A 23,975-nucleotide genomic window follows, 5' to 3' on the forward strand; every position below is an offset into this window, starting at 1 on the left:
AAAACTGGTTTTGTTTTATTTCTAAATATACCCATGGAGGTGGCTATACAAAGAAAAGAGCTGAATGGCTAGTTACAAAGAAGTACACAAATAAGAGAAAGAAAAAAATATAAACGCATGTATTTCAGCACAAGTAGATTCCCAGGAAACAGTAAGGCAAACCTCAAATACGCTTTCACGTCACTCTCCTTAGCTTTGTGACACTAGGAAACAGGAAAGGAACAGAGAGCAGGTTCATTCATCTATTTTGCCTCAAGATGCCAAAAGGCTGGTCTGAGGTTTCCATTTCATTTCTCTGAATGTCCTGGTATCACTTTACTGCTTTTTCTACAAGCAAGATGAATGTACTGTTTCTCAGGAATTCTGCTACTTATAAGTCCTCCAGCCTTTATCATTTACAGAAGAAAAAACTAGGGCTGGCATCCTGGGATTTAGTACACCCCGCAGATTTAGGACCAAAAGAGAATTTATTAATCCTTTGAGAAATATTACTTTGAAGTTCCATATTTTTAAAGATCTTGGAATGCTTCAAAATAAATGCAAAATTTCTCTTTGTACTATGCATGGCACAAATAATCTTATACATACTTACAGAGGCAAAGTTTTCCGGGAATTAACTACCTCATTCCCGTTTCCAGGGCATCTAATTAAAAATTCCTAAATGATGCACATACATGGGTGTAGTAAGACCCTGCCTTGAAAGTGTTGAGAGAGAGAGAGAGAGAGAGAGAGAGAGAGAGAGAGAGAGATTTTTCAGCATTCAAGAATCCTTATTCTAGGGAGGTCCCTGGCGGCCTGGTGGTTAGGATTCCGGGCTTTCACTGCCGTGGCCTGGATTCAATCCGTGGTCGGGGAGCTGAGACCCCGCAAACACAGAGCCAGAGTAGCATGGCCAAAAAAATCAATTAACTAATTAAAAGAAAAAAAGAATCCTTATTCTAGGGGATGGGGAGAAGGGAGCTGTCTGTGTTACTTGAGAGCATTACTGCAGTCTAGAGCTGGAAAGAATCTTAAAACTCAGTCACTGCAAACCTCCCTGTTTTTAAGGAAAGAGGATGAGGGACAGCATTTCCTTTCTTTCTATTCCTCACACTTCTGAAAAGCAAGACCAACATCAATACTTACTTGTGAGAGTCGTGCACTTTGAAAAGCATTTTAAGTTTCAGAAGCAAGATGTTATGTTAGAATCTGAATGTGAAAAACGGAAACGAGCAAGACGCAGATGAAGCGGAAAAGTCACCCCACATACCGGGAAGCAGCAGGTCCGGAAGTGGAAAAGTCACTCCTACATACCGGGAAGCAGCAGGTCCGGGCGTGAGTAGCGGAAAAGTCACCCCTACATACCGGGAAGCAGCAGGTCCGGAAGTGGAAAAGTCACCCCACATACCGGGAAGCAGCAGGTCCGGAAGTGGAAAAGTCACTCCTACATACCGGGAAGCAGCAGGTCCGGGCGTGAGTAGCGGAAAAGTCACCCCACATACCGGGAAGCAGCAGGTCCGGGCGTGAGTAGCGGAAAAGTCACCCCTACATACCGGGAAGCAGCAGGTCCGGGCGTGAGTAGCGGAAAAGTCACCCCTACATACCGGGAAGCAGCAGGTCCGGGCGTGAGTAGCACGAGCTCACAGCAAGTAAGGGGCAACGTTTAATGATACTTTTGTGCCTTTTCTACCTAAAGCTGCTCCTTGAGAAACAGCCTTCCAACCGAAAAGCTACAGGGAATCTTTTTTAAAAGAAATAATGTAAGGCCTTATTTAAAAAGAAATTGTACCATAGTCACTAAAAATATTTAAATGGTGATATTTTTAAAACTACTTATAGTTATCATTACCATCCTCTCAAGAGAAAATTTAATTTAAAAAAAAAGGCAGAGTGTCATAGAATTACCTGTGTAAGCTATTTCACTTATTATAATACTGCCTTTAAATTCATGTTTAAAAAAATCTCGTTCATATACAACTTCTGACAATCAATATCTTGTAAAATTGTGAAAATATATACGAGTTATTCAAAGAAAAAGTTCTTAGAATTCTAAAATATTATCTTCCTTCAAGAGTTCTAGCATGTCAACTTTAAAACTGCAGATGCCAACTAAGGGATGTCACTCCTCACCTGGTTCTACAAGAATTTAGTCATTGAGCCCCTGCAGTTGCTGACCTTCAATACACCCAGGAAAGAATTCAGAGTGAAGATCAGGGATGAAAAAAATGTTAGCACAGGCCCTCAGGTAGTTAGGAAATTCTGATGAGCCCGGATTCTTGCATCTTCCGCCAGTCGGAAAAGCACTAAAGCCATTAACTAAGATCCCTGCTCCTGGTGGCCAGCAGACACCTGGTACCGAGACGTGCGCCTGACTGCACATACCTCTTCACCAACACCACATACACACTGACCTGCCCCCTCCATCTGTGCCACGGTTTCTCAGAGTCACCCGAGAGGCTGTGTCCCTGGCTACAGTCCTCAGCAAGACACCGAATCAACTCATGGCTCTCACATGAGTTGTGCGTTTTTTTTTTTCAGGTAGACACAGGTTATAGAAATTGGTGTTTCGGATTTTGAGAAAAGCTCTTCTTGAAATTCAAAAGTTAAAAATAAAATGAATGGTGCATTTTTTTCTAAGAAACATTATAAATAATTTAGGGAAATATTAGAATTTCACAGCTGTTCAGGAAAAATCCCATTTCCCGAAATAACACTTTGCACAAACATTGAAGACTTTCAGATCTGCCATCAACCCCAGATTGCTCCTGGCGGGCTGGCCAAATTACAGTGTAGTCCTTTAGAAGCCAAACCCTGGAGCCGACACAGATTGAAGAAGATCCCGTTGCAGGCTGAACAAAGGCCCTGGCAGAAGACTCTTAGGTCTATGAACTGGGAAAGTAAGTGAAAACGCCACCAAACCCAAAGTAGCGGAAGAAGCCAGTGTTTCCAGTGAACGATGACAGAATATTTGTTTGCTTATTCCACTGAGATTCCTATGCATGTTTAAGCAGGCTCATAATTTAAATCCCGACTGGTCTCTAAGATTGCAAATTGCTCCTTTATTTTTCAATAGTCAGCTTCCCACGCTCATTTAGGTTTCATTTTACCTCTGTAAAATTATTGGGGAAGTAAAAAATATATAACATAATAAATAACAAGACACCACTGGAAATGAATCAGTAGCCCTGCTGTGGACTGACTTGGGTTCCAGACCCAGAGGTCGTATACCATCTTATCTCTTCAAACATGGACAACTCAAAGCTCTACTCATCCATCCGTAAATACAGGTACACATGTACACACACACACTAACACAGACACAAAACATAAAAGGAAAAACAACGCACAGAGCGCTGTCCCAATTATCCACCGCTGCACATCAAAGCACCCCAAACTTACTGACTTAACACGCTAATATTATTTCTCATGGTTTTGTGGGCTGTCTGGACTCAGGTGGGAAGTCCTCTCGGGTTGGAGTGAGACAGAGGCTGGGACGGACTCATCGTAACAGCTGAGAGCGCAGCCAGCAGCGCTGTCCGAGCGCCTGCACAGGCCCCTCCTGTGGCTTGGGCGTCTCGTGTCACGGGCTGGGTTCCTACAGGGAACCTCCCAAGAGCAAATGCTCCCAGATACTCAGATGGGAACTTCAAGAGTTCTTATGAACTAGCCTAGGAAGTATCAGAATGTTACTTCTGCCATATTCTACCGGCCAAATAATCACTAAAGCCAACCCAGATCCAGGGGAAGGGGACTCCACCCTTTCATGGGCGAGAGGCACAGCCACACTGCAGCAGAGCGTGTGAGATGGGAGACGTTAGTGTGGCTAGTTGGGGAAAAGACAATCTGCAGTAATGCAACAGGGCATCCGAAAGTAAAGGGGAGCATGGCTTAGGCCGGGAATACCATCAGACTGGACATTCCTCACCAGCTGTATGTTTTATGGAGCCTTCAAGTCCCATCTGTTCTCTGCATTCTTTTAATCAATACCCTAGAAGCTTCAGATAGAAATTTACTGCAGCAGCAGCATGAAACCACACTTTATTCCTAAGTTAAGAATAAGAAAGTGGCAGAATAGAGAAAAAATTCTTGCTGAAATATAGTCTTACCTTTAAGACAATAAATCCAGATAAAATGTGTAAAATCCAAAAATCTAAATCAAAATGTCTTCCTATTCTTGTTTATCTCTTTCTTTTCTTCTCTACTTATTATTTTCTTTTATTGGCCACACCACATGTGGGATCTTAGTTCCCTGACCAGGGATCGAACCCCCTGTACCCCCGGCACTGGGAGCACAGAGTCTTAACCACTAGACCGCCAGGGAAGTCCCTTGTTTAACTCGTTTTGATAAATCATGTTTTCGGTTGCTAAATCAGCAAAAGGATAATAATTAATTGCAAGGACTATCTACTTTTATCAATAGTCCACAAACTGATGGTTTCATAGGACATTTAACAAAAATCAATTCCAAATTGTGTGATGTCTTTGGAAGAATAATGTTTCTAAAAAGTTTCCTCTAAAACCTGTATTTTATTACATTATCCATTTAAGATGTGTAGCTCTTTTCGTGAAAGTCTTGAGGTAGACTAAAAATAGGCATGATGTAAAAATTCTTAAAATGACTTTGAAAATGCAAGGGAGAGTGTGTAAGCAGAGCCGGGAATTTGCTATTGGCAGCAAAGCCTTTCAAAGGAGAACTGTCCATTATTCAAGCTGGTAAATTGTTAAATTGTTTAAGTTCACTAATCAAAGGAAATGACAAAATCCATGAGAGAAACAAACATTTTTCCGGAACTAAACTACAGATACTATCTATACAGCATCTCCTTGAGTATAAAATGTGCATAAAGGAACAGAGGTGTTATCTGGACAATACAGCCTGGGCCAAATAAAAAGTATACACATAGAACTCAGAATTAACTAATTCTACCATTTGAAGACTCTTTATTGATTGCCTGTTATATGCTATGCCTGGTACTCAGAAAACTTAAAAATTATTTCAAGAAAAGCAAAAATATGTATATTTAATAGGGAGTCGCTGTTAATAATGTATCCCACTGAGAGGCCGGGAGAGACACCCCCCAAGGAAGACACCTCGTCAGAAGGATGGGAGTGGATGAAGGAACCCAGCCTGACGCATGGCCGGTGGTCTCCCGTGGTACAACCTCAGTAGCTATTTTCTTGTTGCCTGAGAGCCTCAGATGGAAATATTAGAACAAACATTTTAAAAGTTTCAATAGATACAAGTAATGTCACTTGTATGTTAATGAATAAACAGTAATATGCCACGCCCACATGAAGAAGAAATTGGTCTAGAGTGTGTCTATTCGTCTATATTTCAATCTATAATCAATCTCTAAACAAAGTTATATAGCCTCACTCAAAATGGGTTATTATTATTCTTAATAAAAAATGAATCTTGAGCTATTGGGGTATTTGCTTCCTATTTTTGTATAAACATCAAATATTCATTTTAAAAAATGTTCTTTCATTCCCAGATAAAGTCTGTGATGATACCATCATTAAGAGACTATACACGACCTCTGGCTTCATGGCATTTACATTCCAGCCCCAAACAGGAAATGATCTACGGTGCGAGACCTCCTATGGGTGAGGAAATAGATGTACTGTGAAAACATGAGAAATGTCAGTTCCCTGATTCAAACAGGGTAGAGCCAGGAGAGAGGAGGGGAGCCTTCCTGGAAGAAGTAATTTGACCAGCAGGATGACGAGGACAGGTCCAGCTGAAAAGGACCAGGAACAGTGTTGCAGACAAAGGGAAGAGCAGGTGCAAAAGCTCAGAGGACAGAGAGAGCAAGTTTAAAAAAAAAAAAAAACCGTTCTGGAAGAAGTCTTGTTTGGCTGGGCTGGGGGGAGCGTAAGAGGAGAGAGAGACGGGGATGTGAGTAGTTTCAATTATTCTAATTGCTTTTTACATTTCCAATGAGCAATTGGGAATCACTGAAGGGTTGAAGCAAGTAACTGATGGGAGGAGATTTATGTGCATTTCAGAAAAGTCACTAGTTATAGAAGGGAGAGGAGGTGGAGGGGTCAGGCAGAGAGATGGGGAAACCGATCCGTCACTGTATATAACGGCAGACTGTCCCACGGAAGGGTAGGGAAATGAAGAAAAGTGGTAGGATTCTGAAAATTCAGTACTTACGACGTAGAGTCTAAGGATTTAGTGACTGTGTAAAGTCAGGTGGTGAAGGACAAAAATAATCTTTTAACTATCCTTAGAATAAAGCCCAGTTTATCTAACTCTTTAAAGTCTACCGTGAAGAATGTTTTATTATTTTATGTAATGAAGAACGTCAATTTTTAAATGCAAGCTAGGATCTTAAAACAATTTAAGAAAATCAGTTGCTTTATTTCATAGTCAGTTTTACAGAAAAACGGTCCATTTAATTTGTTTGTAATTAGCCTACTCATAACACAAATATCTACTTTGAAGAAAAGCAGTATGTTAATGTAGCCAATTTGCCATTAAGATATTAATTTCAAAACCAGGAAAAAAAAACAATTCAATCAAAAATAGACAATACCGATGAAAACTTTACAGTATTCTAACTTTCCAGTTTCCTCATTGTTCACACTGGCACTGAAAGAAAAAAATAAAATAAAGTCGTGTGTAATTTAAAGGTATATTAACGAAAACTGCCTATTGACTTTGAGGAAAACAGACTCAGGACTATTTAAAATAATGCTGCCCAGGGAAAATAAAAGGCATTAACAGCCATTAAGGCAAGTCACAAATATTAGTCTTCAGGTCATGTTAAATTTTCTAGTGGCCATGTTTAGAAAAGGAAAAAGAGCCACGTGAAATAAACGTCAATGACACATTTTCATATAGCTCAGCATTTCCAAACTTTTACCATTTCACCATGTAATCGACAGAAACTAGGTACGAGCTATTTGCATTCTTTTCGAAGCCTGCTGTGTTTTACCCAGAGCACGTTTCACAGGCTGAGCGTTCACGTGGAGACCATCCTGCCGGGCAGGGCAGCTCTAGAACAGGAGAAACCTCCGGAGCTGCCCATCCTCTGCTGGCCCACTACACACCTAGCAGTCGGTCACAATGAGTAAAGGGTAAAAAAAAAAAAAAAAAAGTAAACCGTTTGTTGACACAGATGTGGCCACTGACAATGTTAAAATTAAGGGAGAGGAACTGCAACTGAAACTTAGCTGAGGTGACAGCAGTCAACAGAAGTATTAAAAATGGAAATGTATTCAAAACCCCCAAATCCCAAAATACTTGTACATCTCAAACTTTAATCCATGTAAAGTAATCCATTTAGATACAACCTGTTAAAGGTTAATTTAAGTATCTCCTGGCAGCTACTTCGTTTGGAAGTGGCAGCTTTTTCGGACACCAGTAGTTTCGTAAATCCATGGCAGGGACCACAAACCAGTTTCCATCTTGATTTAAGGCTGTTTTTAGTTTATAAGAAAAATGTCACTATGTAAACCACCACCATTTTGATTAAACACTACAGTCCTTATTTTGGCTGTTAAATCAATAATGCAGCCGGATTGCAAGCAGTTTACATTCCCCCCAAACTGGGCTCCGGTTCAGCTAGTACTGCATTGACATCATTTTCCAGCAAGACCTGGCTGCTTTCAGCGGCCAGTTTAGAAACATCCTTTACAAACAACCACATAACATTCAACGTTAACACATTTCAAGAAGAGGGTCTCACAAATGCCTGTGCTTAAAATAGGACAGTCAATCCCAAAATAGTCTCCCACCTAATGTGTCATTTGCTAGTATAATAAAAAAATAATAATAATAAGGTAATTTTAACAAGAAGACAAAGGTCTTTGACGTCATTATTTACCTTTGACTTCACCTGAGACTGACTTTGGACGATTTCCTATTTTCCTCTCCAGAGTAGATTGACTAATATGTAACCGGCAGCAAGATTCTCAAACTTGTTTTGGTCGCAGGCACTTTCTCCGAAACAGCGAGCTTCAGGTAGAACATCACAGATACTGATACACTCTTTAATTACGCTATGCAAACTCGGAGTGACTTGCAAGTAGAAAGTAAGCCCACGTTATATACATAAAACCACAGCTACTAGCACAAAGAACTATTTTTAAAAAGGCAGCTTCAAAGATCACAACATGTTGAGTCTTTCAGAGACCACTACTTTACAACTTAAGTATTCAGCATCAGTACCAAAAATTAAAGGAAAAATGCTAAAATGTATTCAAGACCATCCAATAATTATTATTTTACGTGAATTAGGAAAAATGTCACTATGATTCCATTTCAGCAGTTAGACACTCATCCAGCTGGCTGAATAAAAGGATTCTAGAGACTACATTGGAAAATCAAAACCTCAGAACTTTTAGCTCCAGGACCTCAAACTGCTCACCTGCAGAAATTCTCTGACATTAGATCCCAGCACACGCAGGATTGTGTCATAACCAGATTCTTGACAAAAGACGAAAAACATCTTCCCAAACATTTGGAGGATTTCTCCAGCATTGAGATCTAGTTTATAGATTTGAGAGGAAACAGAAAGAAAATATATTAGAGACGGAAAATTGTTAGTGGGAGGAATGAAAACAAGTGCATAATAAAAAATGTTAAATATCCTCAATTTCTGTGCAGAGTGAACAGATCACAGGAAAAACATCTGGCCAGGAAAATACAATGAAATCTGAAAAGACAGCATATTGACGTGTTAACAGGGTAAGTCTGTACTTACAGCAAAGCTGTTTCTCAGCTTGCATGACAAAATTTTGAGCTTTTTTAAACTTATACTTAAGGTATAACCTACTTTTTCCAAAAAAATACGTAAGGATCTTGAAAATCATCAAGAATGCACATGATAATATTGTGGTGCAAAATTATTTTTCTTTATATAAATATCCATATTTAATAACTCGGTTGCGTACAGTATGTACCCTAAGACCCTGTGTTTTTCTTAATATTCAATTATTAATATTTCCTAAAATTTTAAACTTTTTCTTAATATCAATTTTAATCACTATTTTATCCAACACAGATATGCAACAATTTATTTCACCAATGCCTGCTTGTTCAAAATGTAGGCTTTTCCAATTTTTGATAATGTAAGTAACTCTGAAATGAAAACACCCATAAATCTTAATGTTAACAAATCAATTCATTTCTTTAAGAAAAATTTCTAAAGCATTTGAACATTTTTTAAAAGATTTTGACTGATGATGCAAAATTATTCTCGGAAAAAATTCTTATCTTACCAACAGATTTTAAATGTGCACCATTTCCTCTTTAACTCTACCCTTGACTACACTAGATATTTTTTTTAATTGCCAAATTTGTATAAAAATTATTTCACATTTGTGTCAATTCTGATTACCAATAAGGCAAGATATTTTTCTTCTTATTATTAACAATTTACCATACCTTTGTTTTTGGTAATTCTTGTATCCTGCAAAAGGTAGCACTTGCTCTTCTAGCTGTATCTGACAAAGCCAAAAACCATCCATCTAGTCTATCCGACCTGTAGCCTAGCTGTAAATTAAGTGCCACGAGGATGCGAGATACTACTCTGAGAACAACATTTTTCCCATGAAGCTTTTTTTTTTGGACTTTGCCTTCCTTGCATGAGTTTTGCCTGATGCAGACCTCAGTTTCTTGTTTCTTTTACCAATACCTAACAAAACCTGTGATTACAAAAGAGATTTGGAGATAATATTTTCTTTATTCTACACTTTTGAAATTACTGTGCTGTTGACATGGCAACATTAAATTATTATCATGTTATTAACTTATTACATTAAGTATCAATACTTTTTTTCCTTCCTCAACACATGGCTTTTTGTGGGGAGGGGCAGAGAGCTCCTCTCTTCTCTAAAGAGTCTGTAAAAAGAGCAGTGGGACTCAGTGTGGCCTGAGGCTAACATTACGCGTGACTGTGCCCCAGTGGGGCTGGGCAGCACGCGTCCTGCGCAGCTCACACCGCGACCTTGGGCCACGCATGCCTTTGGACGTCTACGGTGGCTTTAGCCAAAGGAGGAGAGTCACATTTAACTTACTGAGGACTTTGCTTGCGGCAGCAACCAGATCATATGTTTTAGAATCTTCGTATATTATTCGGACAAGAAACTGCCCTTCTTCATCTAACTGTGCCTCTCTTCTAGAAAACAAAAAGACAGACAAATAAAAGAACAGCTACAATGATCATATAAGAAATGGCTGCATATCTGGAACAGAATTTACTTTTGACAAATCTGGTTAAATCAGTGACAGGTACCTAAAAGTCTAGTGATTGCAAAGATCTTACTTCACATCCCCCCTCCCCAAATTAAAAATGATATATTTAAGTATGTTTTAACAAGATTAACATTTGTATAGTACTCTAATGCCCAATACCATGCCTGATATTAAATATGATCACGAAATAACTTTTGGTGAAATTAATAGGCAGCAAATATGTGCTGAGTCCCTCTATGTGCCAGGCACAGTTAGAAGCACTAGGGATACAGCCTTTAGTAGGAGAGAGTACCAACCTCTTGGAACAAATGTATTCTAGGAGGGGAGACAGAAGGGCATAAAACTAAGATAGAACTAAGACAGACATACACACACACACACACACACACACACACACACACACACACATATATAATAATGGCAAGTAGTTTGGAGAAAAGTAAAACCGGGCAAGGGGGTAAGGGACTCAAGTACGACAGCCGGAAGCATCACTGAGAAGCTGGCAATGGAGTCAAGTGCGAAGCATGCCTGCAGGGAGCCCTGAGCAGCCTGGGAGCCCCGGACGGGGGAAGAGTAGGTGAGAGCGCTAGCAGGGGCAGCCCAGGGCCTTGGAGAAGGAGCAGAAGCTTCAGTGAGGGGACGGATCCTAGGGCTGCACTGAGCATGGATGGAAGGCATATAGGACGGAGCAGGGTCACAGCAAGGTGACAGCAAGGTCAGAGCAAGGACAAAGAGAGGACACAGCAAAGGCATAGCAAGGACAGAGCAAGGTCAGAGCAAGGTCACAGCAAGGACAGAGCAAGGTCAGAGCAAGGTCACAGCAAGGTCACAGCAAGGTCAGAGCAAAGACAGAAAGGTCAGAGCAAGGACAGAGCAAGGCCACAGCAAGGGGACCAGGTTAGAGGCCACCGGGACATTCAGGCGAGAAAGGCCCGTGACCTGAGTTGGGGTGAAAGCAGTGGAGGGAGGGAAGTGGCCCAGATACTGGTGTACAAGAAGGTTCCACGTGGCTCGCCGATGAAACGGACGCAGGACGTGAGAGAAGGGAAGGACACAAGGATGACACTGAGGTTTTGGCCGGAGCAGCCGGAAGGATGTTGCCACCAGAGGCTGAACTGGGACAGACCGCTGCCCGTGGACCAAGGGGTAAGGCCCGGAGCTCTGTATTAAACACGTGAAGTTTGAGGTGCCCGGTGGACAGGTAGCATCGTCCACCACATCCTCAGTGTGTTAAGTGCAGTAACTCAAAATACACACAGGATTAGTGACAGGAAATCACAGCTGTCAGTTAAATAGTGGTCATGGTTATATATTCATTTTGATGGGATTTAGCTTGTTTTTCTCAAACTAGTCTCTAAACGGGAGGAGAAATCCATCGTTCAAAACACTGCCTGCCCTGGAAGAGCGCAGCCGAGGTCCCAGACACCCCGTCCACATGAGATGCACAAAAACGGGCGGCTCGGGGAGAACGTAACTGGGTGACGTTTCACCACATCGCGGGGCGGGGGGGGGTGCTCCTCCGCAGCGCCCGGCAGCCTCCTGCCTTCTGCCCCTCGGAAATGGGGCTGCCACAGTGGCCGCCCGTGGCTGTGACACCAGTGTCTGCTCCACATGGCAGCACAGCTTGGGTCCAGGGAGGATGGACATTTCTTCAAACACCCTGTGTTCTTCAGAGCAGTCCAATTATTTGCCTGCGGTTACGCGTTAACAGTGCAGGTGGGGGGAACAGCATGATTTTGGTGGGCACGAAGACGTGAATTTCAGAGCCCAGGATTTCCTAGTCGAATGAACTTGGACAAATCACATAAAGCATGTGAGCATTAAAACCCCTCTCTCTTGGGGGAAAGAAGGATTGGGAGTTTGGGGTTAGCAGATGTAAACTATTATATACAGAATGAATAAACAACAAGGTCCTGCTGTAGAGCACAGGGAACTATATTCGATATCCTGTGATAAACCGTAATGGAAAAGAATAGGAAAAAGAATGTATATATGTGTAGAACTGAATCTCTTTGCTGTATAGCAGAAATTCACATTGTAAATCAACTATATATACTTCAATAAAATTGTTTTCTAAAACCCTCTCTTCTACAGTGGGAGAAATAATATACCCCACCTTCCACAGCTGTAGTGAGATGAAGAGGGCAAAAGTGTGTTCTAAGCCGCTGAAGCATTTTACGTATGTAACTGATATGTATAACTGATGACCGCAGTGCTTGCCATGCCTAAAACCAAAGAGCTACATACAAGCTGTGAAACTCTCCCCTTGGCCGAACATACGCTGCTGTTAAGTGAAAGGAACACATCTTCAAAACTGCAAGTCTTTTTAATACCAAAAGTCAGTGAAATATTCCCAAATCATGAAAATAGAATGTAAAAACACTTACTTATCTTTTGATAAATGCTACTGTGTAACTTACACATTCTAATTTCTAACTGTATAAAAATATAAAGTATATGAAATGAAAAACTTAAAACAATCCTCCACTATCCTGAGACAACCACCGCTGGTATATTCAGGTTGCTTATGCTTGAAGATAATTGCGTATATAACACACACCAGACCACAATGCTTTAAAACCTCCTTTAGTGACTTAACTGTTTGACGGACATCTTTTCATGTCAATAAATACACCTTTCTGTACCTTGACTACATAAAATCGCACTGGTTAGGCACACTGAAGTTTTAGTAGATATTAAATTCCTTTTATTTTTTCACAAGTCCAAACAAAATGTTGTGATGAATATCTTTGTAGCATTATTTATACTTCTATGTAAAAATTCTAGATTTAGAGTTAAATTAAATTCTAATTTATACTAGAATAAATTCCTAGGAAAGAAATTACTGATTTGTAGGATATGGAGTCTAATTTTTCTCATTTTGTCACTACCATTTTATTATGAAACAGCATTGGTCTACAGATTGGAATTCTGAAGCCTCTGATTTAGGGCCTTCTAATAAAATATAAATAAATTTTAATTAAATATATAATAAAGGACAAATTAACTCATGCTCTCACTATGCCCTATTCTTTTTCTTCCAACTGAGATAAATCAAATGACATAAGTTTTTGTAATGAACTCAGTTTCTCAGAAACAGTCACCAATTCATAATCGTTAAACAGAATACAAAGTTCTTTTGCACAAAATAGAGAAATGGCCATTTCCCTAGAAATCCCCTAACCATGAGTCAATGCATTCCCTCTTTTCTTTCTCTTGCTTTAATAAAATAAGCGCCCGTATCTTTTAAGCTTTACTTCCTGGAATAATCAGCCCAACATGCTCCCAGGAGGGAGGCTGAGATATAAATTAAACAGCAGTACAAGAAAGGAAATAATCGTCTTCTCAAAAATCTCACACTGAATTCCAATAAATTATTCAAAATGATTAGAATTCCTTATTTACATTTGTCTTAGAAATCTTTGGGAACTCTGGGTCGCCCTTTGGGTCCTTTTCCCCCTGGGGGACGAGTCTTGCCACAAATAACTGAACACCTATTATGTTCCAAGCCCTTTCTGAGCACTTTTAATATATGAATGAACGAAACAGATGAAGATTCCTGCCTTCAAAGAGCTTTACATTTCAGCAGATGGAAACAAACAACGAGCATGTATCATTATATTCATGTATTATCATATTTATATATTATGTTTACATAATATATATGCACATTTTATAATTTATTACGAGGTGATAAATGCTACGAAAGAAAGGAGATCAGGATAAGCGGGTGAGGGGAGGGCAGCGGAGGAGGGGCAGTATGCAAGGTTAAGCAGTGACCACAAGAGGCTTCCTGAAGCTACCTCTCAGCGAAGGGTCCAGAGGCAACCCTTTTACCTCTGGGACCTCGTCTCTCTGGACCCAACGCACGTCTTTCTGCAGCCCATTCTTCAGACTCTTCCCTTTTCGGGGTAAAAGCTAATTGGAGATACTGCAAACACTTACCGACGACTGGTCTGCTCCATTACACTGAACAGGAGAATTTACAGAGCCAAAGCAGCTGTACCCCCAAAATTAATCTCTGGCAATACGGCCATTGAAGCCAGTAGACATTCTGAGTGAGTGTCTCTCAATTCTCAACACTGCTTTTCTTCTAACTCTGAGGTAAACTTAGGTTCGTTCAGACTCTTTGCTGTCAAATGTTTCAGCCTCCAGAGAGCACAGTCATGAAAACAATAATCTCTCAGTTGTACCTGTTCTTTGAGGGAAGAAAATGTTTTTTCACCAGCTACCTGAAATCACAGAGGGTGACCAACAAATGAAAGAAAGGTTGGGAAGTAAGCTACTATTCGGATTACATAAACACCGTACATAATTCAGGTAACATCCCCTTATACTTCTCTATCCCTCATTTTGTCATCCCATAACTTTCAAGGTTTTTTTTCCTCCTTAAAAGCAAAGTAAAGGATGACTCAAATATACACATACAACATTTCTAACAATATTTGATTTATTTTCTTGATATGTAGAATTCCTTTTGTGCTTAAATTATCCAAATTCAGCCATGCACACTGACCACATTTTCTAGACTCATTCATTATTCAGAGTATATTTTGGGGGCAGCAATTTTGTTTAGAATGTTGCGTTACACAAGACAATTATATAATTCCCCGTTATTTAAATTACATGCGGTTTACATGTGAGGAAAACACAGGCTTCTCTGAGAAACATGATTGAAAATTTTCCCCAAAATGAAACACTTTGGACATGTTTTTTTTTCCCCCAATAATTTTTAGCTGACAAAAAAGACCATATCAAGCCATAGGCAAACTGGATTAAAATGTATTCAACGCTGTTCATCTATCAAATGGCAACCGATGAAACGCTATCATCAAATATCTTGCTGTGTGTGTGATTACACTCTGTTGTTTCCCATTATGACCGTAACGACCCCCCGGATAAACCCAGACGACTACAGTCTCCCACTGTTTCCAAACAGTGTGACTGACCGTAGTTTGTGTTATCTTTCCCTGTACACTTAACAACTGTGTTTGGTGGTTAAGCATTAGATCTTTCTACTAATAGTGGGACTGACCGTAGTCTGTGTTATCTTGCCCTGTACACTTAACAACTGTGTTTGGTGGTTAAGCATTAGATCTTTCTACTTGGATCCCTGAAAGAGGTCAGCAGACAATAATAAATATTTAGAGAAGGTTTAGTTTTAAGTTTGCCTAGGTGAGGTGGGGTGAGGTAAAAAGGCGCTTTCCTTGACCACCAAGTAAACCCAGATGGAAAGAAGCTCAAGTGCTTTCAACCCAGGTCACAGTCTCGCCTTGCACACGCTGGAGAGGAAGGACCCCACACGCACCACTCCGAGGATGGGCGCGCTCGCCTCTCACAGGCAGAACTGCGCCACCTGGGGCCGTGCTGGTGGCAGACGAATCTAGGGAGAAGGCCTCCCACATTCGATGTCCCGAACATCTAACTGACAGTAGTCAGTAGCTGAAGACGACGAAGGCGGGAGGACGAGGAAACGGCGAGTGGAAGCAGCGGGGACAGCGCGGGGAGAGGTTTCCACTCAGCATCCGAGCAGTTAAGCTCAAGTTGCAGTGAGTGTGCCGCTTAGCGGACAGGATTTATTGCCTCAGACAGCCAAACCCAAGCAGGCGCCACCTCTCCCAAGAGCTTTAAAAATAAAGCTCTAACCTGCACCTGGAAACAAAACCAGAAATAACTCCTCTATATATGTGTAGCCATACGAAGTATTTGAAAATTGAGTCTGTATATGTGAAAAAAATGTTCCCAGTAGCAGTTCATTTCCTACTTACTTTTAGAGGTGGCTATTCGTTGGAATTTAAACTGATCATTTATTTACACAAATTACCTTTCCCCAAAAGGGTCGCAGCTATTTTTATTATGGTGGGGGTTTTATGGTTTTGTTTTTTTAATCACTGGTGCCTAACCCAGATACCTGGATTAGAGCATGCACTCTGTGAATGTGTGCATGTTTGAAAAGAAGTGAATGAATGAATTAAATACATTTCCCTCCACGTGTTTCCAAACTCCCTACCAAAAATCAAACAATCACACGTTACCGGCAGAAGTTCAGAGTTTGTTTTCAAACTTGGGAATTTTTTTATTTAAAGTTGTCAGAAATATCCAAGCAGCATTTCTCACAACTCCATACCTACGGAGATATTCCTTATCTTCAAAATGTGAATGTACAAAACTGAATTCATATTCTGACACTGAGCTCCTGCTATTATTATACACCTTTCAAGGAAGTTTAGGATACTACAGAGACTGCTGGCTAGTAGGTAAAGAAGCTTCCCAGCGAGGTACGAAAATGGGAATTCTTAGATGGGACAGGCGGAACACGGGAGTTTCAAAATAAGGTCTGGTCTCAGGCAGAAAAGATCAACACATGTCAAACGATCAACCTGACCAACGACAGCTCCCAGGGGTGCAGATCCTGTAAAAACCATTATCCCAGCACATGCTGTATTAAAGACAGTACGCAGATATCGCCGTGACGATAAATCCTAGGACGGTCCATTTTAGGGAGAGGTAAGGACGTTCAAGGCTGGGTTGTGTCCATCTGGTATTAAAATTAAAACCTCCCACCACAAAACAAGGCAATTACGATGTATGACACCTGAAAATTAAAATTTTACATCCCTTTATTTGGAGCGGCTGTGAAGCATTAACTACCTCTCCATTTTCAACAGCACAATCGCCAATTCCCAAAGTCTGCATCCCCAAAGGAGAGACTAGTTTAGGGGGTTTGGAGGAGAGAGGCCTCCTGCTTGGACCCCCTTCCAGTTGGTGAAGGTCAGTCCTCTCAAGCCAGTGTCTTCACTCATCCAAGCCCTATAAACGGTGACAGTCACGTTCTCACAAGTGACACGGATTTAGACAAAGTACCACTCTGGATACATGATGGTATTTTTTTTCTGGCTGTGTCCAGCTTGCCATGAGACAGCCTCCTAAGTAAACTGCCCCAGCTCTGGAAACACAATCACAAACATTCAAAGGAGCTCTCGGCAGCAGCTTCATCACACCAATGAGTCCCTCAGCCCTGTGTGTCCTTGACCCTGAGCACAGCGGCCCAGAGCGCTTCCAGAACTACATAAACTGCTCAGAATTTCTGAGGCTCTGATTTTCTTTAGTAGAGGTCCTGTTCCTGAATAAAACCGCCTGTAAAAACATAACAGCCACAAGCACCTGGCAAGCACGTGAAAACAAAAACAAAGATGGTAGTAGTAACACACATACATGTTGCCCATTTCCATGCTAAACCGTCTTTGGAAAATCGGAAAGGAGAAGCTCCTTAAGTCCTTGTTTGGGGAAAAGCACATAATATGATCATTACAAGCCTATCTGGGTCCAAATCTCTGCTCTGATGACTGACAAATGAGTTGTTTGAGGCAGGCGTTTAAAGTCTTAAAGACTCAGTTCCCTTATTTATGAAATAAGAATAATGAACCAATCTATCTTCTATGGTGGATGTGAGGATTAGGTGAGTTAACAAGTACAAAGCTTTTAGGACCACTACTGTGGAACATATGGTAAGTGTCCAACATGTATGAGCTGTTACATTCAACACTGAAGGTCCTGGTGAGCATTCTCATCTGGTTTTTAAATTTAATTTCAGCATCACAAACGTCTACTTACAGTCTATGATACTGACTTTAAACAGCACCTTTGAGGCACTTGCTAAAGGATTCAATCTTGCCCTGAATCCAACCCAATAGTGTCTTGGGGCTTATGAAATTGGTAATCCAACAGCAGTGTTCTCAATCCTTTTATTATATCCATGTGTGAACGCTGACCCTCCCAAAAAGAGACGTTATAATTTACTGCTACATCTTCTGCCTTTGTTAGTATCAGAAATGCCCATCTCAACGGAGCTTATATTTTATTAAATAGTAGTTGAAGATGTCACCATTCTGACATAATAAATCCTGGTTACAGAAAAAAAATATTAAGTGTGATGAATATACACGTGCTCTATTCTCTGGAAATTAAAAAATGAAAGATAATTCATATATATATTATAGATAGATAGATACAGAGAGAAAGAAGGCTTCTGCTAGTTATAGATGCTAGACTTTAGTGAGATAAGACAGCTGTTCATCAAATAATACTACAAATAAGTAATTATAAACTTGTGCATGTTCTATGAAGGAAAAGTACAGCTGTGGAGGTGAAAGAGGTCTTCCCTTAAGAAGTAAGATTTGTCTTGCCATCTCAAAGCTGGGAAGTATTTCCATTTGCAGGACAGAGTGAGGCATGCGGAGAGAGACCCTACTGAGCACAGGTGTCCTCCCTCCTGGACGGGAAAGGCCAGCCTGGCTGAGGAACTGACCCCCGGCCCATGAGGGTGCTGAGAGTAAGCGGGCCGTGTGAACTGAAAGGTCCCACGTTTGGGTGATCTGAAGACTGACCACAAAGACTTTCAATAGAGGAACAAATCATTCTGCAATTTACAAGTACATCTAATCCATACATCATACACCTTAAACTTACACAATGTTATGGGCCAATTACATCTCAATAAAGCTGGAAAAAAAATTGAGGTAGAAAGGCCTTTCTTATTTCAAATGGGTATTGTGGCACTCATGTGAAATTAAAGAGGAAAGGACTTTGGAAATTTTAAACAGCTTTTATAATAAAAAGTACTGTTAATATTTTAAGACCTACTCGAGCAAGAATATAGGAAGGTATAGAAACTGAATTATATCGCCTCAGGACTAGGAAAATCTGATTAAAACATGGCAAAATGTGGTCCACTATTTGGTTTTAATTTGTTTTGACAAAATGATTAAGAGCATATGGAAGCAACCTAAGTGTCCATTAACAGAGGAATGGATAAAGAAGATACGGTAGATATACACAATGGAATATTACTCAGCCATGAAAAAGGACGGAATAATGCCATTTGCAACAACGTGGATGGCCCTGGCGGGTATTACGCTTAGTGAAATAATGCACTACAGAAAATGAAAGACAGATACTGTATGTTACCACTTATATATGGGATCTAAAAAATGAAACGAACTAATTACTGATTTTTTAAAAGAGCATATGCTGCATCTTCAAATAACAGCACACTTAGAGGGACGTGGCATGTGGATTCAACGGATTACTCTTATGTAGGCGGAGCTGGGGAAGGGACGAGCTGAAAAACTGGATCTAGAGTGAAAATCGTTAACAGCTACCATTTATTAAAGTTATTTATCGAGAACTGTGTTGAGCGCTTTACAGGCATCATTCAACATATGACAACCCTATGAAGTAGTTATTGTCTGTTTCCTTATAGAGTTGAGTCTTGGAAAGTTTAGGCAACTGGGAAAGTCGCATAACCAGCTTACAGCCACGCCTTTGCTTGTATGAACTATAATGATTAATTCGTGATTAGCAAATTCAAGTAGATGCATTCGTTTCAAAACTGGAAGATCAGAATATGCTATCCAACAGCCAAATGCTTCCATGTTTGAGGCACACGCAGAAAAATCAAGATATAATGAGATTAGAAATATCCTGATGTCTCTAGACTCGATCTGAAAGCAAGGATTATGTCAAACATTTTCCCATCCTCACCGCCCGAGCACTAGACTGTGCTCCTTAAAACTAAGCTTAACTAGAGAATGGAAGCAGGTTCGAGTCACTGAATGAACAAGTCCGCTGCCCTGCTATAGATAAATCTCCCAACACATACCAAACACGTCTGCGTTCTTTCCACAGGGAAGTAATCACCTTCCTGGCGGCCTTCTAAAGGAACACACTCCAATATTTATCAACTAACAGTGTCATTACTCCACTTGCAAATCACATACCAAGATGTTGGACCCAGCAATTTGATGCAAAGCGAGCGCAGCCAGGGCCGACGGCAGGGTGACAGAGACGGTCATCAAATCCAGTATTTAGGCGCTTTTCTAATACGTATATCCTGACTTGATGTTCTTCCTGAAATGGTGACCGATATTTCTCATCCCTTAGGACCCACGGCTCCCAGAAAGGGCCGTCTCTAAACTGAAAGGACGCCAACACAACAAGATCTGAGGTAGATCCAGAGGTCTCTTTGACTTTTTTACATATATTTATGGTCTAGATCAGAGGCGCAAACTACAGTCTCTGGGTCAAACCTCAACCAACACTGGTTTCTGCTCTTTGGGGATCTAAGAGTGGCTTTTCCATTTTTTAAGTGGTTACCCTTCAATGGTTACACAGGTACGCATAGTATCATCAATATTGACTCGTGGCCTGCAGCACCTAAAACATTTACTATTCTGCCCTTTAAGGGAAAGTTTGCTGACCCTCAGTCTTGACAATTTTTCATTTTCTTACAAAGAGGAATTTAAAACTGTTGTGAAATGGTTATATTGTTGGTAACAGTGTAAGTGGGTACGGAGTTTACAATGAAGCATTTCTGGCTCTAACCCACTTAGGATTTTCTGTCTGGAATCTGTTACTCAGGATTTTACTTGTCCTTAAATGTTTGGCATATACTTTCTGAAGAAGGATGGATGGCCACTTCCTCCTAAACCAAAACAGTATTCTATGAAATTTTATAAATGTCAATTTAGACAGTTTCTCACAGAGCAAAACGGAAGCTAGAGGAGACTGGAATTTACTGAGACAAAAACGTTTTCTTTCATATATTCAGTTTCCATAAAATGGTAAACCTGAAAGTATCTTGGACCAGTGACTGCAGCAACCCTCCCTGGAGCAGATGGTGAGGTCAGAGGAGGACTCAGCATCTCCAGGGAGCATTTTAAACTTAAACCCTACCAACCTCTCCTGTCCTGCCCTCCGGCAGTGAGAATCTCCAAATATTCCTCCAGGGAGCACACGGTGATCCCTCAGGGGTCCTGACAGCGAGCTGTTCTGAGGTCCTCCACGCAGAGAGCTCAGCAAGGTTCTCTCGTCCAGATACTACAGCATATCCAAGACGAGATGGGCTCCCCCAAGAGGGATGCTGAGACAAAAGAGAATCCAACTTAACACCTGGATTGCCGACACAGCATAACCAATGGCATTTCTCTTGCAGGGGCACACGATCCTTGAGGGCATTTTGTAGGAAAAAGATCCATGATTTGCTTCACTTTACCAGAAAAAAAAAATGTTTTGTATGATTTAAATTATTAGCACTTAAACAGATGAAGGATACTGCTTGATGCTACTTAAAAATAAATTCATGAGTTAGACGATATTGATGTTTAATTCAAAATTAATACGTTTTTTAAAGGAAAATGAAACAACATTCTTAGCGCGATTTGGTAGAGTTAAGTTCTCACATCGAGGGGATTTGTAAATTTTTAGATATCTTTTTACCTTCTCTGGGGAAAATACGGCCAACATAAACAAATCACTCGATACTTTAATTTTTAAATTTCCGACACATTTCCCTATGAGGTATTATTTTTCATTTCTGTATTTGACAATGATTGAAACTGATAATGGGTAAGACACACGTTCTAAATCCAATAAACATACATAAGACTGTTTCACCACAATAGCCATCCTGTGCTCTCAAAATTCTAAACATATTCATTGCCATCGCACATCCACCGGGAAATTTGGGGACTTCTAGCTTACGGATGAGACATTACCATGTGGGAGATATATATGGTGCTTTCATACCTTCACAGAGAAAGCGGCTTAAAAACAATCCTACACTGAGGTTACATCTGTTTAACATCTTCTCTTGATGCCTGCGTTCTCTATAACTCTGTCGACGAAGAAACATAAAAATTATGAAGGTATTAATAAGGTGGATAGAAAGTTCAAATCCCAGAGTAAGCTTTAGTGCCTAGATTCTCATTGGACTGAACCACATAACTCTCAAATCCCCACTTCTCTTTATAATAAGTAGATGTGCTCCGTGGGCAACATAAGTGGCTTATGGAACCTGAAACAATGCTCAAGGGTACAGACCCGAGGGGAGGAAAAGTTGCATTCTACTGCTTAATATTTAATCCTGGGCATTTCCTCGGAAACAGATCTGTAGAAGAAATCACTATCGCGGAACTGCATGATAGAGCCTGCTGGCATTCACTGCCACTAGCTGTATAATACATTTAGGAGCAAACAGCTTAAAGCATCACCTACGTGACGTAACAGAAGGAAATCCGTGAGCACAGGCAATGAGAGTGAATAACAGTAAGGTGTTCTTTGCCCACAGGGGAAAACACCCTCTCTCCCTCTGGCTGCCTGTGGCAGTCGCACTGCTGTCCCAAGATGCAAATCCAGATAGTACTGGGTGTCGGTGTGGCGACTTGGCTGCGGTCATCCATACACGTTACACGCAAATTTCACCAGAGTGAGAGGGAGAAAAGGAGAGAGCGCTGCTGGACTGCAACGCTCAGGGGTCCACAGGGACGATACCCCGGTCGCTGCAGCAGGTCTAAACTCCCAGTGGCTGCGGTATTTCCGCGCACGTGCAGAGCACTGGGCTCACAGCTCTGGACAGAAACTAGGGTGCCCTCCTACCGCTGACAGCCTTCACCACAGCAGAAACCAGACGTAAAAGACGGGGGGGGGGACGGGAGGGGCGGGGGGCGGGAGAGGTGTCCCTTCGTTTCAGGGGGAAAAACGCGCTCGGCTCACAGCTGCTCAGAAGGGAGTGTCCGCAGCCCGGAAAAGCGTCCCTGCCGCGCGTGCATGCGAGGTGTGCAAAGGGCCCGCGAGCCGGTCTCGGTCCGCTTGCGAGGCCCCGCCATCCCCGGGGCCCCTCCGCTTGGGAGCCGCCGGGGCGCGGGCAGCGCGTTCCCACGCCCGCCGGGGCGGAGGCCGCGCGACCCCGGGCTCCTTCCCGCCCGCCCCTCCCGGCCGGCTCCGAGCGTGGGAGCGCGGCGGCCCCGGGCAGGAAGCGGGGCGGCGGGCACGCACTTACTTGATGTCCTCCCACACCTCCGGACCGTAGTTGCGGATCACCAGCAGCTCCAAAGCGTGATTCACAAACCCGTACTGCGGGGCCAAGGAGAGGCGAGCGTCAGGGACCGGCTGCGGGGCAAGGCGCCGCGCCCGCTACCCCGCCCCCAGCTTCTGCCTCCTCCGCGGACGCTCGGCCGGGGGGCGCGGGAGCGGGGGAGAGGCGGCCCCGGCGCCGGCCGAGCGCAGAGCCCTTCGGTCACCGTGCTCCCCACCCCCAGGCCGCCGAGAAGTGCTGGGCCTCCGTAGGGGGCGCGAGCCCGCCCCCTCCCCGGCCGCCGGCCGCCTGAGACGGGCTCCCCCCGCCTCGGCCGCGCGCCCCCTGCCCGAGCTCGGGAGGCCGCGCGCCCCCTGCCCGAGCTCGGGAGGCCGCGCGCGGTGTGGACGCCGGGAAGCCGGGCACCGGTCGCCCCCGCCGCGACCCCGGCCGTTCCGGTCTGCCGGCTCCGGACGCCGGCGAGCTGCCAGGCTGCCCCGGGCCCCCGCGCGTCCGCGGCGCTCGGCCGGTCCCCTCGGCGGCCAGGCCCCACCGGCCGGCGGGACGCGCGGCCCGGGCGCCGAGAGCACTCACCATGATGTCCGCGCCCGCTCGGCCGAGCGACCCAAGCGGCGGCGCCCGGCGCGCCCCGACGCCCCCCCCGCAGCGCCCGCGCGCCGAGCCCCCGGCTGCCGCCGCCCCCCGCCTCCCGACCAATCCGCGGCCGCGCAGCGCAGGGAATTCGGAGGCTGCGGTGCCGCCCCTCCCGCTGACGAGCTTTCGTTTGAGGCCGCGGCAGGGACGGCGGAGCAGCCGCAGCGGCTCCGCGCACCAATTCTGGGGCGGGGAGATGCAGCTGCTGCGTCCTCCCACCAAACGTGTTCTTATGCAGAGGTCTGCCCCGTGGGGGGAGCACCTACTAATAAGAAGGGGTGT

General features: G+C 42.9%; 1 protein-coding gene across 1 annotated transcript in view; it reads right to left on the reverse strand.

Moving 5' to 3' along the window:
• GUCY1B1 (guanylate cyclase 1 soluble subunit beta 1) overlaps window positions 1-23,732 on the reverse strand; it is a 47,153-nt gene extending 23,421 nt beyond the window's left edge. The window contains exons 1-4 of the mRNA XM_082838592.1: window positions 23,634-23,732; window positions 23,025-23,098; window positions 10,009-10,109; window positions 8,358-8,476 (exon numbers count right to left, since the gene is read on the reverse strand). Coding sequence (XP_082694718.1) covers window positions 8,358-8,476; window positions 10,009-10,109; window positions 23,025-23,098; window positions 23,634-23,636 — 297 coding nt within the window. The 5' untranslated portion in view covers window positions 23,637-23,732. The remainder of the gene's footprint in view (window positions 1-8,357; window positions 8,477-10,008; window positions 10,110-23,024; window positions 23,099-23,633) is intronic.
• Between the last annotated feature and the right edge of the window lie 243 nt (window positions 23,733-23,975).

The sequence above is a fragment of the Leucopleurus acutus genome (assembly GCF_964270905.1).
Source record: "Leucopleurus acutus genome assembly, chromosome: 4".
NCBI lineage: Eukaryota > Metazoa > Chordata > Mammalia > Artiodactyla > Delphinidae > Leucopleurus > Leucopleurus acutus.